The 17,282-nt window shown below is 37.9% G+C and overlaps 3 protein-coding genes and 1 long non-coding RNA gene across 4 annotated transcripts; all 4 read left to right on the top strand.

The window, feature by feature from the left end:
- Positions 1-363: 363 nt before the first annotated feature.
- Positions 364-2,501, top strand: LOC147485826 (cation/calcium exchanger 1-like). The gene has a single exon (XM_086571800.1). The coding sequence runs from the start codon at positions 568-570 to the stop codon at positions 2,368-2,370; it is 1,803 nt and encodes a 600-aa protein (XP_086427926.1). The 5' UTR covers positions 364-567; the 3' UTR covers positions 2,371-2,501.
- A 1,940-nt stretch (positions 2,502-4,441) lies between these two features.
- LOC147485827 (uncharacterized) lies at positions 4,442-6,580 on the top strand. Its single transcript, XR_015202354.1, has 2 exons — positions 4,442-4,499; positions 6,388-6,580. It is a non-coding gene; the product is annotated as an uncharacterized LOC147485827 (long non-coding RNA).
- A 1,747-nt stretch (positions 6,581-8,327) lies between these two features.
- Positions 8,328-9,197, top strand: LOC147485828 (uncharacterized). Its single transcript, XM_086573589.1, has one exon. The coding sequence runs from the start codon at positions 8,328-8,330 to the stop codon at positions 9,195-9,197; it is 870 nt and encodes a 289-aa protein (XP_086429715.1).
- A 3,819-nt stretch (positions 9,198-13,016) lies between these two features.
- Positions 13,017-15,669, top strand: LOC147485829 (uncharacterized). Its single transcript, XM_086573590.1, has 3 exons — positions 13,017-13,841; positions 14,449-15,346; positions 15,563-15,669. The coding sequence occupies exons 1-3, from the start codon at positions 13,017-13,019 to the stop codon at positions 15,667-15,669; spliced, it is 1,830 nt and encodes a 609-aa protein (XP_086429716.1).
- The last annotated feature ends 1,613 nt before the right edge of the window (positions 15,670-17,282 follow it).

Consider the following 17,282-nt stretch of genomic DNA (forward strand, 5'->3'; position numbering starts at 1 on the left):
TTGGTTTTGAATGCTGAGCATAAAATGAAAACTTTCAGATGCCCAAGCCTGTAAGGATTAAGGAGCAACAAGTGTGAATTTTTAAATATGTAAATGAGACCGAGCAAACAAATTCACACAACAACCACTCCAAAAAGATACAAGACCTCAGATCGCTATCGTCCTATTGGTCACTGGATTAGTCATGTTAGGCAGTTCTATCTTAATCCAGAGTTCCAGACCACACATAGTAAAATTTTCGTAATCAACATAACAATTTTAACAAAGTTATTTTCTTGTGGATGATGTGATTTAGATATCCGTCTTTCTCTCTGTTTTACACACCTATAATATATGAACTATTTTGGTTCTAAAAGTCATTGAACCCATCGAAGTGTTGTTATTTAGCTAAAAGGTGGGGGAACATCTCTTTCCTGGAAACCCCCTCCCCCAGTCCCCCCCTCACTTTCCTTCTCTCTGTCATTAGTACTGCATAATCCTCTTTTGTTCATGTTGTTCAGTGCTTCAAGAATCTGAAACCATGAAATTTAAAATAGAAGTTGCAGATATCTAACACCCTATCTTTGAATGGCAAGTTTGGCCTGCTCCATATCCCATGGCAAGAAACTCTCTCTCTTTCTCAATACATCCTTTCTTTTCCTCCTATGTCTCTTCTTTTTAGTTTATTTTTATTTTTCAGATTACCATATTCTTAATCAATCTAATAGACCTACCATTTCTACTCTTCAAACCCTTTATAATATATCCAGTAACAATGTTACGTGCGACGACATTCATAAGTACCATGGTTACAAAGCTAAGTGTGAGTATGTGAGTTCCAAAAGGGGGTGCCATTCAGAAGGATACATAGACTATCTCCACCTCTTCTATTGCACCTTTGGGCAGTACCCAGTATTAGGCTACACTGTCCTATTCCTATGGCTTGCCATATTGTTCTATGTCTTGGGTAATACTGCTGCCAACTACTTCTGTTCTTCCTTAGAGAGTTTGTCAAGAGTATTGAGGCTTTCTCCTACTATTGCTGGTGTCACCCTTCTTTCTCTGGGCAATGGTGCAAACGACGTTTTCGCTAGTTTGGTCTCTTTCATGGGAAATGGAACGGGCGGAATTGGTCTAAATAGTGTTTTGGGAGGAGTCTTCTTTATCTCATGTATCATTGTTGGAGTTATATGCATTGCCATGGGAAGGCGTGAAGTAATTGTCGACAGGTCTAGCTTTATAAGAGATGTTCTCTTCTTACTCCTATCTCTTTGTTCTCTACTAGTAATTCTGATTGTTGGAAAGATCAACATATGGGGCGCAATATGTTTTCTTTCTATATACTTTGTGTATGTGTTCGCCGTCTCCACCACATATTTCTGCAGGAATAGGAATGAAGAGGAGAATCTTGATAATGTATGTCATATACTTCCTATCAGTACTAAGAACTTCTTTGGGGTTGCACCTGGAGAAGGCGAATTTGGTACGCCGTTATTAGGCTATGTTGATGAAGAGAAGCCTATTTCAACGAATAAAACTGATACTGTAGCAGATGATGATCAGAAGGCAAAAACAAGATGTTTTAGTCTCGATTCGACAAGTTGTTTTTACTTGCATCAACTATTTTACATCCTAGAGCTTCCCCTTTACCTACCTAGAAGATTAACTATTCCTGTTGTTAGTGAAGATAGATGGTCTAAGCCATGTGCTGTTATTTCAGTTACATTAGCACCAATTCTGTTGGCAGTCTTGTGGAACTCTCACAGTGGAAACATGAACACCAAAATTAGCCTTGTGATAAATTTAACTAGTGCACTTGTTGGGGTAATTTTTGGGACTGTTGCATTTGTGAGTACAAAGAGGTCTAGTCCACCAAAGAGATGTTTATTGCCTTGGCTTATAGGAGGGTTTCTGATGAGTATAGCTTGGAGTTACATCATAGCTGAGGAATTGGTTTCCTTACTAGTATCACTTGGACATATATTTGGAATAAGCCCTTCAATTCTAGGGCTCACCTTACTTGCTTGGGGTAACTCACTTGGAGATCTCATTGGAAATGTAACAATGGCGATAAATGGTGGGCCATATGGGGTCCAAGTTGCTATCTCAGGCTGTTATGCTGGGCCCATCTTCAACACTACCGTGGGACTGGGCTTGTCACTTGTTTTCTCATGTTGGTCTGAGTACCCATCTTCGTATGTCATCACAAAAGACCCTTCTCTCTATGAAACTCTAGCATTTCTGATGAGTGGCTTGCTTTGGGCCCTTGTAATCCTACCAAGGAGAAATATGAAGCTAGATAGAACTTTGGGTGCTGGACTATTGGCTATATACTTGTGTTTTCTATTTGTTAGACTCGCTCAGACTCTTGGTATAGTGCAACAAGTGTAATAGTTTGGTGATAAGCTGTACATTGTTTGTAAGTTTCATACTAGAATACAGAATGTCATTCTCTATGTATTTAACAGAAAATGTATTGTATTTTAGTTTTAACACAAATTAAATCATCATCTTTTAGCAAAGATACCTGTCGTCTTTTTTGACCAGGCCGGGTCGTTGACACACATCATAATTATATCAGTTACAAGTTGCAACATATCTTAGCTAGTGAAGTATCAGAAACGACATGTACGACGTATGCAGTCTATCGAGCTTGTGTTGCGAGCATTTTTTTGGAATTTTCTTATGGACAATTACTTCACTGTGATGTGTAAGTGTATAACACTCCTTAAGTGATGTATCTATTATAGTCATCTACGCATCACACTCAATCTTAAACACTGATTTGCGAATTTATTAAAGAGGTTACTTTAGAAAACGACGATCACCCGTTTAAACCACTTTAAGAACGGCACGTTTCAATTAAAGTGTCATTACATAACTAATCAGATTTGACATAACTAATCCCAACATCGGCCAACTTTTCCCTAAATAAATTGATATTGGAAATATTGGAAAACATTGTTAAATTCGATCATCATTTCAATAATATTTTATTTCCTGATATAAAACGTGTATTCCATGTTATGTTATATAAACATGAAGAGTTGGCATTATAACCACCACAATTCACAGACATGAGAGATAGCAGAGATACATGAATGCATCAGTCAATAGAGTTGGCCACAAGACATCAAAAGGTCCAAAATAATGTGAGTTGTATCATTGCAGGAGCTCACATTATTGCAGTATCATACTACATAGTGAAATTCTTACGAGAAACGTAGCAACTTTGAACTCCTTTTTACGAGAACTATTAGAAGTGTGGCATGATATAGTTATTTCTGTCTTGGTATATGAATATGTGCACAGAAACTACAAAAGCTACATCACACTTGACACTCAAAGGGTGGACATTGTGCACCAAGAGTCCAAGAGTCAGTCACCTACTCGTGTCTCTTATAGACCACATTTTACTTCAACGTGTGTCATTGTACATGAATCATAATTCTTAATGTGGGCACTGATAGTTGGCTGAATTGTCAGCATATCAAGTTGGACAAAATATGCTAGAGATTGGATTGATTAGGTTGTCAGTATTAAGAGCAAGACTGACAAAATATAACTGAGGATAGGAAAACCTATTGAAAAACGCAAGAAGTCACAATAAGAGAGAAAAAGCGATAAACATTTCGTATATTATTTGCCATACAACACTTCCAGCATCAACGATTTCTTTCAAAAATCAAAACTTCTTGCACAAATTAGGTCTCATATGATTATAAAACCAGAACTCTTATTGAAACTTTGATATCAGAAAGAGCTAAAGAACAGATCAAAGATCTATTCACAGGCTAAAGTTATATATTTGGTAATTTGAGGGTACATTTGCTTGTGGGGGTCACTTAAAAAAAAAAAAAAAAAAGAGTCTTATAAGAAGAAGAAAAGAAACAACTGAAATAAAAAATGTTGGAGCATAATAAATATAACACCCCGTGTTTTATTTCTTTTATTTTCCTAATAATAATAATAATAAAGATAATAATGAAAATAAATAATAGATAAAACAGTTATAGGATATCTAGCAGTTACGGACGGATAAAAGCCCGTAGATAAATGGATAAGTGTTGTCCTTGTTTTTTCGGGAGTTTTCTCATGCAGAGTTTTTGGAAAAAACAAATGGGGTTTTAGAAAAAAGGGGAGTTTTACTTGAAAGAAGAAAAGGAAAGGTTTTTACGGTAAGGCGATAATCGGAGAAATTCTGGGTGAGTAGATACTTTCACATTCAACGATATAAAAGATTTCACTTTGAAAATCTTTAAAACATTGTTTTACTGTTGGATCATTGTTTTTTTTGTCGACTGTAGCATGTAGACGCATGTAGCCTGTCGACTGTTGGAAATTTGGTTGTATACGCATGTGGCATGTATCGTTTTGAACTAAATGGCCTAACAAAGAAAAACTAGACTTATAAAGGCGAATCCCGATATCTGTAATCCGTAACCGATGCTCGATATCGATGGGCCGGTTAAAGACGTTATCTTTTGTTTAACCATGAATGGAATCGAGGAATGCTTGTTGTGAGTGTAACCATGACTGTTTTTTTGTTTAACCATGAACTGTTTTCATTGATGTTTGAGGAATGCTTTATCTTTGAATTGTTTATGACGATTGAAGTTATTGGTGGTGGTGGGATTATAGTAGGAGTGTTGTGAAGGTTTGAACAGTCATTAATGGCGTTCAAACCTGAACCAAATCGTCATGTTTTTGTTTGAATGATTGTTTGGTATGGCTTTTGTTGTGCGATTGTTGTTGGGTTGAGGTGGATTGTTGGAGAGTTGATTTCGTAGTGGGTAGAGGAGCCGTAGAAGCTCCAAAGGTCCATTAATGGCGTCGGTTTGAGATTTTCGCGAAGATAAGGAAATCTAAATTTTGGATATCGGCAGATTGGGTTTTGAAGGGGAGGAACCACCGGTTCTTTTTGTTTATAGGTGGCGGGGCGGTGGTTTGTTGTGGTGGTGATGGCGGTGGTGGAGTGAAGAAGAAGATGATAGCGAAATTCATTTTTGATGTTGGGCTTGGCCGAATCAATTCTAGTGTGGGTTGGAAATAACCAACTCATCTTGAGTGATGGTCGGCCGGTGGTGGCTAGAGTTGGTGGAGGTTTTAGGTGAGGAAGGAAGATGAACAAGTAACTCACAATTTTTGGGCCCAATCGTGGGTGGGCTTATGGGCTTTAGTTTAGATTTTCAAATTTGGATTTTTGTATTAGACTTTGGGCTTTAGGCTGTGGGCTTTTGGGGTTAGATAAGTTTGGATTTGGTTGATTCTTTGTTGACCCTTGGCGGTCGGCGTTGACTTTGACGAGTTGACTTTGACCAGAGTTGACTTTGACCAGTTGACCCAATTTGACTTTTAACTCGGATTATGATTTGGGCTATTAGGATAGGTCTAGGGCTATTAGCATGCTTGGCTTTAGGCTAAGACCTTTAAATATAAGTGTGTATGTGTATTAACTACTATGTGATATTTCAGTTTTTATGTTATACAACGCTATGATACTTAGACATCGGTATATTAATAACGCGTAACCAAAAATACATAAATCAAGATATTCCTTCGTTCTCTGAAATGATATATGTAATAAAGTGCAATAATGCGTAAACAAATTTACCACCTCTTTTATAACTCTCCACGACTCAAGTTTTGGAATTTAGTTTTATGACTGTTGATGTCATATGTTAGGTGGACATTTATTGAATGTGCCATAAATGGCCCGTTAGCGTTATATATGGGTATTCATTGAATGTGTCATGAGTGACCCGGGTATTCATTGAATGTGCCATGAATGACTAGATTGTTTGAACTACCCTAGAGAGGAACTAAGGTATTCGCCTTGCAGGTTAGTTGTATTCCTTGAGTGTACGGGAATGTAGGGTTGGGTATTCCTTGAATGTGGCGGGAATGACCTAAAGTACATAGGTTGTGAAATATGTGTATAAGAAAAGTAATTGATTAATTAATAAGAGAAATTAAGTTGATTGTGCGAGTGTGCTTGGATTTACTTTTGAATACCTATAGGATATCGACAAATGTTAGAAGTTCTAACTTTCTTTTGCAGGAGGGTAGGACTTAATAACATTTTGTGCAGGGACGCGGTTCTACCCTTATACAGCAGTGGATATCGGTAAGTTTTAAATTAAATGACTTAGTATTAAAACAAGTTATTGGAATGAGTTAATAAGATGGAAGTCTTGCTTGGGAAGAAGCTATGCCGGTTGAAATGACGGAACTACCTATCTTCCAACCTGTGAATGATTAAGTTATGGAAAAATATAAAGTGATTGTTTGGATAATTAAAGTATGATAATGTTTATATGTGGTTAGTCTACTCATACCAGCAAATTCCATTTTGTTGACCCATGCTTGCTTTGTTTTGGCAACGTGGGTGTGTTCTTGGGAACATAGGTGGAAGGCAGTGGAACCACGGCGTGTGATTGGGATTCGTGCCTGGAGCAGTCCGTTAGTTTTCTTTTAGGCCTGATCTTATTGGAAGGATGTAATAACGTAGGTTACATTTTTATATGACATGAGAATACGATGTTGGAAATTGTTATTCTTAAAGTTTGTTTAGGTTTGTATTGGGATGGAAGAAAGTTTTTAATAAAGTGATAGTTGAGGATTTGGAGATTTTTGTTGTTAAGTTGATCCTGTTGTGATGTGGGTTTTAGGTTTTGACATGTGTTGTATCCCCCGTCATAGCCTGGGTTTTTAGACAATTGAACCAAGTGATGTTTGAGATATTTATATTTCAAATATTCATTTTTTTTAATTGTTTAGAAATTCGGGCTGTGACAATAAATTTAGCATTTTCATTCATGTCTTGGATGGTAAAATAGTAGCTGGTACCATGCTGGTTTGGAAAAACTGTGGGCACCTTTCAAGATAGTTAAGATGGAGTTTTATAGAAATGAAATCTTTCAGGTCTGGCTGGAGAACCAACACCAACTGGAACTGATCCTCAAAAGGCAACCTTAGATTGTGTCGCAACATATCTTGCAGATTGAACCTTGGATAGATGTGAAGGAAAGCAAGGAACTTAATTTCAACAAGTTCTTCATATGGGTCCAATTACTAAACTTTCCTGCGATTTTTTTTTTCAGGACAAGGAAATAGTTGAGAACAACTTACTTGAATCTGGTTGTTTCGGACCTACCCAATTGATGCACTTAGAACTATACCCAAAGCATAGAGAAATGGCTGAACTAACAAGAGTCAAGGTGTTACTTGATGTTAAAGACCCTATTCCACCTGGTTTTAAGCTTCTTGAATAGATTAATGGGGCAGAATGGATCCAGTTTGCTTATGAGTATCTCCCAATTTTCTGTTTCCGGTGTGGTTTCATTGGACACATTCAGGCGTCATGCAATTACAACAATGCTAATTTTTGTGCTGAACCTCAATTCACCTCAACTGGATTGAAGTTTGAACTCTACAACGCCAAGAACCGCATTTTTCCTAAACCAATTGCTGAGCGTCCACTCCAAGAATCTCAAGTGATATCGCCAACAGAACCACCTCGAGGTCATTACCTTTTTCTCATCAGAAACTCTTTTAATGAAGGAGAACTGTATACTTCAATGAAAGGGCCAAATGATGATGGTTACAATCCAGGCTTACCAGGTAAAGGTAAAGGTCCGATGATAATGGAAATAAACACCCCTGATTCTAATATGGGTGTAGGCCAGCATTTTAGTGAAACTGGATGATCAATGACAACCCTGTCAACACTGAAGCCATTTTTCCTGATCAACTTGGTTTTACCCATCAAATCCCTATAATTCAGTTCAATACACTTCCACAACAACTTTTCTATGCAGGAACTTCACAGATAGAAACGTCTACTCCTAATGTGGTTCCTTTGGTTGATCTTACTACGCAGTTTGAAGGCAGGGAAGCAAAACAATTGAACCAGTTCAAAAGGCAAGAAATTAGTCAGGAAAAGCTGCTGATATTGATGAAAACTATACCCAAGTCCATACTGAAGTGGTGGACAACTATAATAGGGAAAGAGAGCAGCGGCGCAAGACTCCACTAAATGTAATTATGGAGGATCGTGACAACTCCATGTCTTCGAATAGTAATATTTTGTGCCTATCTGGCAAGCATAAGAGAAGCCAGACGGTGAAGGCAACTGCCCGCAAGTAGCTCCACCCCAAGCCATGAATTGTATCAGCTGGAACTGTCGGGGGTGTGGTCATCCCTCGACTTTGGAGGAGCTTAAGAAGAAGATATCTCTTATTAGGCCTTGTTTTATTTTTGTAATGGAAACTAAATGTAGTAACTTAAATAAAGCTACTAGTATGATACGTAGATTGGGTAACTATAGTTCTTTTGTAGTGCCAAGTATGGGTTTGTTAAGTGTTATGTGGTTATTGTGGGAAAGTTTTGTGAAGGTCAAAGTGTTAGGATCCGATAGTTGGTTTATTCATTGTAATGTTGATCTATCTATGAATGGGAAGGATGAGAGTTTTGTTTTGTCTTGTGTTTATGGAAATCCAAAATTGGCAATTCGTAAGATGCAATGGGTTGTTTTACCTCTGCTAAAGCCACAAAATGATGCAAAATGGATAGTAATGGGGGACTTTAACGAAGTAACAACCCAGACTGAAAAGTGGGGTGGTCAGCCTTTCAACTATGTACAAGCCATACCTTTTCTCGATATGCTTGCAGCTTGTGAATTAATCGATTTGGGTTTCATTGGGAACATTTACACATGGACAAATAAACAAGTTGGACGGCGAAGAACATGGGAACGACTCGATAGAACTTTGGTTAATGCTGGTTGGATGCTACAATTTGTGAACATAAATGTTTATCATCACATGTCAATGACTTCTGATCATAAGTTCCTAGTTATCAAAGTTTGCAATGAACCAAATCACCTCCCAAGACCTTTTCGATTTGAAGCCATGTGGTTACAAGATAGGAGCTGTACAGAACAAGTTCAGTTGGCTTTCGAAGTTGACGTTGCGGGCTCTCCCTCTTTTACCTTGTGTAACAAGCTAAGGCAATGTCAGAAGAACCTCAAATGGTGGAATAAGAACATTTTTGGTCTTTTAGACACCAAAATGCAAGAAGCACAACATAAACTTGAGCAGATTCAATATGAAATCCTTACACACACCGATCCTAGGGATGATTTGTTTGCGGAAGAGCACACACAAAATCAAAGATATAATGATCTTATGGTCCAACAGGCTACTCACTGGGGCTAGAAATCTTGCTTAGACTGGTATAAGTTAGGTGACCTGAACACCAAGTATTTTCATGCTTTAGTCAAATGTCGCCGGCAAAAATCTTTCATTCACCGGATTAGTGACCCTACAGGTGCTATACTCACAGAAAGGCAGCATATTGGAGATAGATTGACGAAATTCTTTGCAAATTTAATGACTACTTCTGCACTTTCTTTTGATTCGGAGATTCTAAATGTCGAGACACCAGCTTTGTCCACTGAGGATCTTCTTTGTCTCGCGAAGCCGATTGATAATAAGGAGATCTTGTTCGCCTTAAAACAAATGCACCCTTTTAAAGCTCCAAGGCCTGACGGTTTCCAAGCAATTTTCTTTCATCATTTATGGCACCTTGTTGGACCATAGGTCTGTGATGTGGTAAACATACTTTTTTACCCAAGGCTCCTTTTCACTCCAGCTAAACCATTCTTTCATTGCATTAATCCCAAAAATTTCACATCCCACATCCCCTGAACATTATCGCCCCATCAGCTTAACTAATGTTGTGTACAAATTAATCTAAAAAATTATTGTAAATAGGTTACAACCTATTCTGAGGAAAATAATCAGCCCTTTTCAAACCACTTTTCTTCCACAAAGAAGTATCCATGACAATGCTCTTCTAGCAAATGAGTTTTACCATAAAATTAGGGGTCATGGCAATAGGAAATCCAAGTTCTTTGCTTTAAAGATTGACATGCAAAAAGCTTTTGATAAACTTGAATGGACTTTTCTTAAAGTTGTACTTACCATATTTGGATTTCATATTGACTGGATTAACCGCATTATGTTTTGTGTGGAGAAAGTCTCGTACTCTATTCTTTTAAATGGAGCTTCTCATGGTTTCTTCAAACCAACAAGAGGTCTCAGACAAGGAGAGCCCTTATCTCCGTATCTCTTCATTCTATGCATGGAGATTTTGTCACTGAATTTTCTAAAGTTGCAAAGACAACGTTTAATTCATGGTTGCCGGCTTGCAAGACATTGTGCTGTTGTTTCTCACCTTATGTATGCTGATGATCTCTTTGTGTTCGGGAAATGTGGTCTGCCGGAGCAATATCATTTGAACAACTTGTTGACAGAATACTGCAGAGTATCTGGCCAAACAATCAACAAAGACAAGTCTCAGATTCTTCATCATCCAAAGCTCCACAGGAGGCTTGTTTATTTTCTCCGCAAATCCTTCAGAATGCCATCCACCAACTGTATGCCGACCTATTTGGGAATACCAAATCTTACTGGCAGAGGCCACATCCATAAATTTGCTCCATTACTTCAGCGATTTTAAAATAAACTTGCTTGCTGGAAGTCGAAGATTCTATCTAAAACGGGTCGTCTGACCTTGGTCAATTCAGTTTTATCTTCAATACCGACTCACACTATATCTTGCACATTGCTACCGACAAAGATAATTGATAGTATGGATGTGATAAGAAGATCTTTTCTCTGGAGGCACTCTCCTTCTGAACGCAAGATACATTATTTTTCTTGGAGGCTAGCATGTACTGCCAAGGGTAATGGAGGACTTAGTTTCAAAGACCTACAACTTCAAAGTTATGCTCTGCTTGCCAAAAAACGCTTGGGATTTGTTGCAGCAAAATTCCATGTGGGCGATGTATGTACCATTATATGTGTACCCCTACATACAACCATCATTGGGCACCCCAATAGCGCCGCCTAATAGCGTGTCATACTTGCGTGTCTATTAAGGTGCCCACAAGCATTGCCCACTAATACGGCCGATTTGCATTGCCCACTAGTGCGGCCTACTTTTATTGCTCACTATGTTGACCTATTTTTATTGATCAATAAGAGAATATTCTGAATATTATGGAAACTATATTTCTTAGGCAATAAGAAACCTCACTTATTGCTCACCTATAAATACCTCATTTCATTTCAACAAAGAACTACGTACATGGAGACTTGATTCTGGAAAATACTCTGATACATAGGCAGCCACCTAGTTCAGTCTCTCCTCTACCATAATCAACACCCCTTACAACTTCATTAGTGTGTTTAGATGAATCATTGTCCAAACATGCGATACAGATGAATGGCAAGTACTTCCATTCAACAAGCTTTCTAAATGCAAAAATTTGAAGTAATGATTCCATCATGTGGAAGCAACTTTGTGCGATGCAAAAGGTGATTAGAGCTGGTGGTATCTGGAACATTGCATCATGTGGAAGCAACTTTGTGCGATGCAAAAGGTGATTAGAGCTGGTGGTATCTGGAACATTGCAACTGGTTCATCAATTAATGCATGGGAGGATGCTTGGATCTTAAATGACAATGAACGTCTGTCGATGCCTTTAAAACCACAGGCATGTGATTTGTAGTTAGTTGCTGATTTTATAAACCATTCTAATAACACATAGAATCTGGAGTTGCTTCGTCAATTTTGGCCAGCTGATTTTGTTAATAAAATTGCTTCCATTCTGTTGTTTCACACGACTGATAGTGATAAACTGGAATGGAAGTGGACCAGTTCAGGGTGTTTTTTTGTTAAGTAAGCATATAATGGATGTCTACAATTGGTGAATTCTGGGAGTAGTTGTTGGAATATTTGTTACTTTATTTAGTATTAGCAAGTATCTTGTAATCTTAGTAAGTGTATTATCCTTTCCTAGATATGTGGATTTAGGAGATCTTCTGTATTCATAGAGCTCCTTCTTGTATATATATATGTTGGTTATATCAATAAAGACTATCAGAAATATTCATTAAACATTTTTGACATGGTATCAGAGCCAACTCCAATTCTCTTTCCACTACCCCATTACTATAGGAATCAGAGCTTTTTTTTTTTTTTTGGTTTCTTTTTCTAGTCATATAATACAATTTGTTATACTATATCAGATTGTATTTATTACCCTCTTCTTCCTTATCGTTCTTGTCTATTGATCTAGTTCATTGTTTGTGTTCTATATCATAATGACAGACTTACATACCAATAGTGATTCTGTTGTTGTGCATTCCAATAACAATTCTGCTGTCATGTCTACTCTTTATATGAAAGAAATGTCCTCACTAATTACTCTAGAACGACTTGATGGTACTAATTACATCGAGTGGTCCTTGAATGCGCATAACAAGATCAGGGCAGAAAGCGTTGGGGGCTTTATCTCTGGTACTAAGGTTGCTCCAACAAACATAAATTCTGAGGAATATGAAGCTTGGGAGGACAAGAACTGTCTGGTCAAGTCTTGGCTTCTCGACGCAATGACCAAGGACATCAGGTCAATTTTTCTTCGTTTGTCTACGGCCAAGGAAATCTGGGACACTGCAAAACAAACTTACTCGGTCAGCCAAGATGCATCAAAGGGTTATCAGCTATATTGTGAGGGAATTTCTGTCCACCAAAATGGCGGTTATGTTATTCCTTATTTTGGAAAACTAAAGAAAATATGGCAGGAATTTGACGATATTGAAGACAGCACAATGGAGTGTGCCAATGACATTAAGAAATATATCACAAAGGTTAATTCTCAGCGTGTGTATGTTTTCTTGGCCGGTCTTGATTCTTATTTGGATGGGGTTCGTGGTCGTGTCCTTGCTAATAGACCACTTCCAGACATACAATCCGTTTATGTCATAGTTTGTGCAGAGGCAAATCGTCAGGATGCCATGCTTGGTGGGACATCAAATGAAGGGACTACTATGGCAGCTCGGAAATCATTTGCTCGTCCGGATTCAAAGAAATGAGTTCGTAAGTGTACCCATTGTAATGGTGATAACCATGTAGTTGATACTTGCTTTAAGCTCCATGGTTATCCAGATTGGCATCCAAAGGGTAAGATGGCGTCCCCCATGTCTTCTAACTCTAAGGCAGAGGGTTCAAGTTCGAAGAGTCACTTAGTCACTATTGCCAGATTTGTTGCCCAGTCAGGTATATCTAACTCTGCTTTTATTGCTTTTACTGGAAATAGTGATTGGATAATTTACACGGGTGCTACTGATCATATGATTTGCGATCACTATAAATTTAACCATTTCTCCTCTAGTTGTTCCAAATCAGTCATTACTAATGCTAATGGTGTGTCATCTCCAGTTGTTGGTGTTGGCATTGTACCTTTGTCCCCTTCTTTATCTATCCATGATGTTTTATTTGTTCCATCACAAAACTGTAACCTTCTCTCTGTTAGCCACTTAACCAAATCTAATAATTGTGTTGCCTTGTTTTTTCCTACTCACTGTATTTTTCATAACATCCATACCAAGGAGAGGATTGGCAATGGTAAACAAAGTGGAGGATTGTACTATCTGGAGGATGGTTTTCAATGGTCCAATCAAGGAGTACAAGCTCATGTTATGAGTGACGATAAGGTTAATAAAAATAAAGGCGAGATTTGGCTTTGGCATAGACTACTAGGATATCCCTCATTTGGTTATCTTAGGAGATTATTTCCATCTTTATTTAATGGTTGTAGTCTTTTTGATTTTGCTTGTGAAACCTGTGTAATGGCGAAAAGCCATCATACTATTTTCTCTTCGAGTGATAATAAAACTGATGCTCCTTTTTCTTTAGTTCATTCAGATGTTTGGGGTCCTGCCCCACGTCCTAAACATAATGGGATGAAATGGTTTATTACATTTGTCGATGACTGCACTCGGATGACCTGGGTATATTTTTTGAAACATAAAAGTGATGTATGTACAGTTTTTCCCCTTTTCCATCAGATGGTGCTCACACAGATTTGGAATCTCTATAAAGGTTGTTCGCTATGATAATGGGGGTGAGTATTTCAAAAAAGAATTGACTGGCTTTATGCATTCGGCTGGTATTTTACATCAAACATCTTGCTCTTATTCCCCTCAGCAAAATGGGGTTACAGAACGAAAAAACAGACATCTTTTGGAGGTCACTCGGTCTTTATTAATTGGTGGTCATGTCCCATCTCACTTATGGGGAGAAGCCTTGAACTCTGTTGTTTACTTGATGAATCATACACCTTCTAGTGTTGTCCAATTTTGGAGACCCTTAGATGTGCTTTCTTATCACTGTACGCTTCCACCCATTGTTCATTTAGCACCCTATATCTTCGGGTGTGTGGTGTATGTTCACTTACATACACAACAACGCACAAAATTTGATCCACGTGCGTTGAAGTGTGTCTTTGTTGGGTATGGCTCAACTCAGAAGGGTTATAAGTGTTATCATCCATCTTCTAAAAAAAAAATTGTCTCAATGGATGTCATTTTCCATGAACACGGCCTTTTTTATACATAGATCACTGATTCTTCACTTCAGGGGGAGAACAAAAATGAAATACATAATCATGATGATATAATGATCTTTGATTTATCGAGACCACAATCACCTAGTGATAAAAACTCAATAGAAGAAGTCGATGCAACCTCCATTGAGTGCTCAAGTGAAGGATGTGAAGATCAAGTCCATGATAGTACATTACCTCCTACAATGGATCCACTAATTCAATCTTCTCCAGAACAATCTTCTCCAGAAGACCCATTAGAGGTATCACCTGACTCTATTATTGTTGATTCCAATACTCATAATGTTGGTGAGTCTAATATTTATGATGTTAATTTACCTAGTCTTAATTCTGAACTAGTTCAATATCATCTTCCACCTCGATCTAACCGTGGCCAACCACCAATTAAATATGAACATGATCCTAAAGCTAAAGTGAAATATCCCATAAGCAACCATGTGTCATCTCACAAGTTGTCTAAGTCATATGCATCTTATGTATTCCAGTTATCATCTGTCTCTATTCCTAGTAAAATGCAGGAAGCTTTAGTAGATTCTAGATGGACCAAAGCTATGGCAGAAGAAATGGTAGCACTGAAAAAGAATGTCACTTGGGAACTTGTAATCTTACTAAAGGGAAAGAAGACAGTGGGGTGCATATGGGTATATACAGTCAAGCTCAAAGCAGATGGGGCTATTGAGAGATACAAAGCTCGGCTGGTTGCGAAAGGATATACACAATCTTATGATGTAGATTATCAAGAAACTTTTGCACCGGTTGCTAAACTCAATACTATGAGAGTACTTTTGTCATTAGCATCTAACAAAGATTGGTCTCTTCTTCAGTTTGATGTAAAAAATATTTTCTTACATGGAGATCTTACTGAAGAAGTATATATGGATCCTCCCCCAGGTATACCAGAATACTCATATACAACAATGGTTTGTAAACTAAAGAAGGCATTGTATGGATTAAAACAATCCCCAAGAGCTTGGTTTGGCAGGTTCACCAAGTCTATGAAAAAGTTCGGCTACAAACAAAGCAACTCATATCACACTTTGTTTTTAAAACACAAAAGAGATAAAATCACTGCTTTGATTATCTATGTTGATGATATGGTGGTGACAGGTGATGATCATGAGGAGATTTATAGATTACAACAGTATCTGGCTTCTGAATTTGAAATGAAACAGCTCAGAGACCTTAAATATTTCTTTGGGATTGAGGTAGCCTGATTAAAAAATGGTATTTTCTTATCCCAGCAGAAATATATTCTTGATTTATTATCTGAGACGGGAATGCTAGGATGTAAGCCAGTTGATACTCCCATTGAGCAGAACCACAAGCTGTTTCTGTGTTTGAATGCAACTCCAACCGATAAGTGGAGATATCATAAGCTTGTAGGGAAACTGATCTATTTATCGCATACCAGGCCAAATATTGCGTATGCAGTTAGTGTCATGAGTCAATTCATGCATGACCTACGTAAACCTCATATGGATGTTGTAGAGCACATATTGAGATATTTGAAATCTGCTCCGGGTAAAGGCTTATTGTTCTCGAATCATGATCACCTAAAAGTAGAAGGCTACACTGATGCAGATTAAGCGTGTTCAAATTTACAACGAAGGTCTACCTCTGGATACTTCACTTTTGTAGGTGGAAACCTTGTGACTTGGAGGAGTAAAAAACAGCCAGTAGTATCAAGATCAAGTGCTAAAGTTGAATATAGAGGTATGGCATATGGGGTATATGAGTTGTTGTGGTTGAGAAATTTGTTGGAGGACTTGGGTTTTAAACCAAAAGTGAAAATGAATCTGTATTGTGACAATACATCAGCTATAGAGATAGCTCATAATCCTATTCAACATGATCGGACGAAGCATGTGGAGATTGATAGACATTTTATTAAAGAGAAACTTGAAGCTGGAATTATTACTTTTTCATTTGTAAAATTTGAAGACCAACTAGCTGATGTCCTTACTAAAGCAGTGGCTAGCAAGGTGTTTGTTGACTCTCTTGTCAAGTTGGGCATGTGCGATATCCACGCACCAACTCGAGGGGGTGCTGAAATAATGTTGGGCGCGTGCGTGCTTTTGTCAAGGCAAAAGTCGAGCGTGGGCGCGCCTAAACAACCTGGAAGTCAACAAAGAGAAGAGCGTGTGTGCGCCATTGTCCAGGCATAGAAGAGCGCGGGTGCGCCTAACACCAAAAAGAGAAAAATGTCCTGTTTTCCTCTCCATTTGACTCTCTTGTCAAGTTGGACATGTGTGATATCCACGCACCAACTTGAAGGAGGGTGTTGGAATATTTGTTATTTTATTTAGTATTAGTAAGTATCTTGTAATCTTAGTAAGTGTATTATCCTTTCCTAGATATGTGGATCTAGGAGATCTTCTGTATTCATGGAGCTCTTTTTTGTATATATATCTGCTGGTTATATCAATAAAGACTATCATAAATATTCATTAAACATCTTTGACAGTAGTATGGTGTGTGAACAAAGTTTTTTGTTCAAATTTGTATGGGGACTCAAGTTACCTTTTTGAATTTGATTTTTCTTGTGGCAATGTTTGCAGGGTGTCATCCCAACAGTGGATCATTTGGCATCCCTTCATTTTCAAGTTTATGCGCGGTGTACTCTATGTGAGACTACTTCCGTGACTCCATTTCATGTTTTCTTTGAGTGCAGTTTTGCAAAGGTCGTATGGTGTGGTACAAATTGTATGTCAATGATCGACGACGTCATCTACTCTTCTGTTCAGGATTTTAAACAAAAAGTTTTCCAGATGTTTAATACAGTAAAGAAGCAACTTGAAGGGGATATTCAAGTTTGCCTGCTAGGACT

The sequence above is a fragment of the Coptis chinensis genome, chromosome 7 (genome assembly GCF_015680905.1).
Source record: "Coptis chinensis isolate HL-2020 chromosome 7, ASM1568090v1, whole genome shotgun sequence".
NCBI classification, from domain to species: domain Eukaryota; kingdom Viridiplantae; phylum Streptophyta; class Magnoliopsida; order Ranunculales; family Ranunculaceae; genus Coptis; species Coptis chinensis.

Excerpts from the sequence above, each read along its gene's own strand:
- LOC147485828 (XM_086573589.1), top strand. The coding sequence starts at position 8,328 with ATGGGTTTGTTAAGTGTTATGTGGTTATTGTGGGAAAGTTTTGTGAAG.
- LOC147485826 (XM_086571800.1), top strand. The coding sequence starts at position 568 with ATGGCAAGTTTGGCCTGCTCCATATCCCATGGCAAGAAACTCTCTCTC.
- LOC147485829 (XM_086573590.1), top strand. The coding sequence starts at position 13,017 with ATGGCGTCCCCCATGTCTTCTAACTCTAAGGCAGAGGGTTCAAGTTCG. Across the intron at positions 13,842-14,448 it reads ACTGCACTCGGATGACCTGG|ATCACTGATTCTTCACTTCA; the intron begins GTATATTTTTTG and ends TTTTATACATAG. Across the intron at positions 15,347-15,562 it reads ATATATGGATCCTCCCCCAG|GTGATGATCATGAGGAGATT; the intron begins GTATACCAGAAT and ends TGGTGGTGACAG.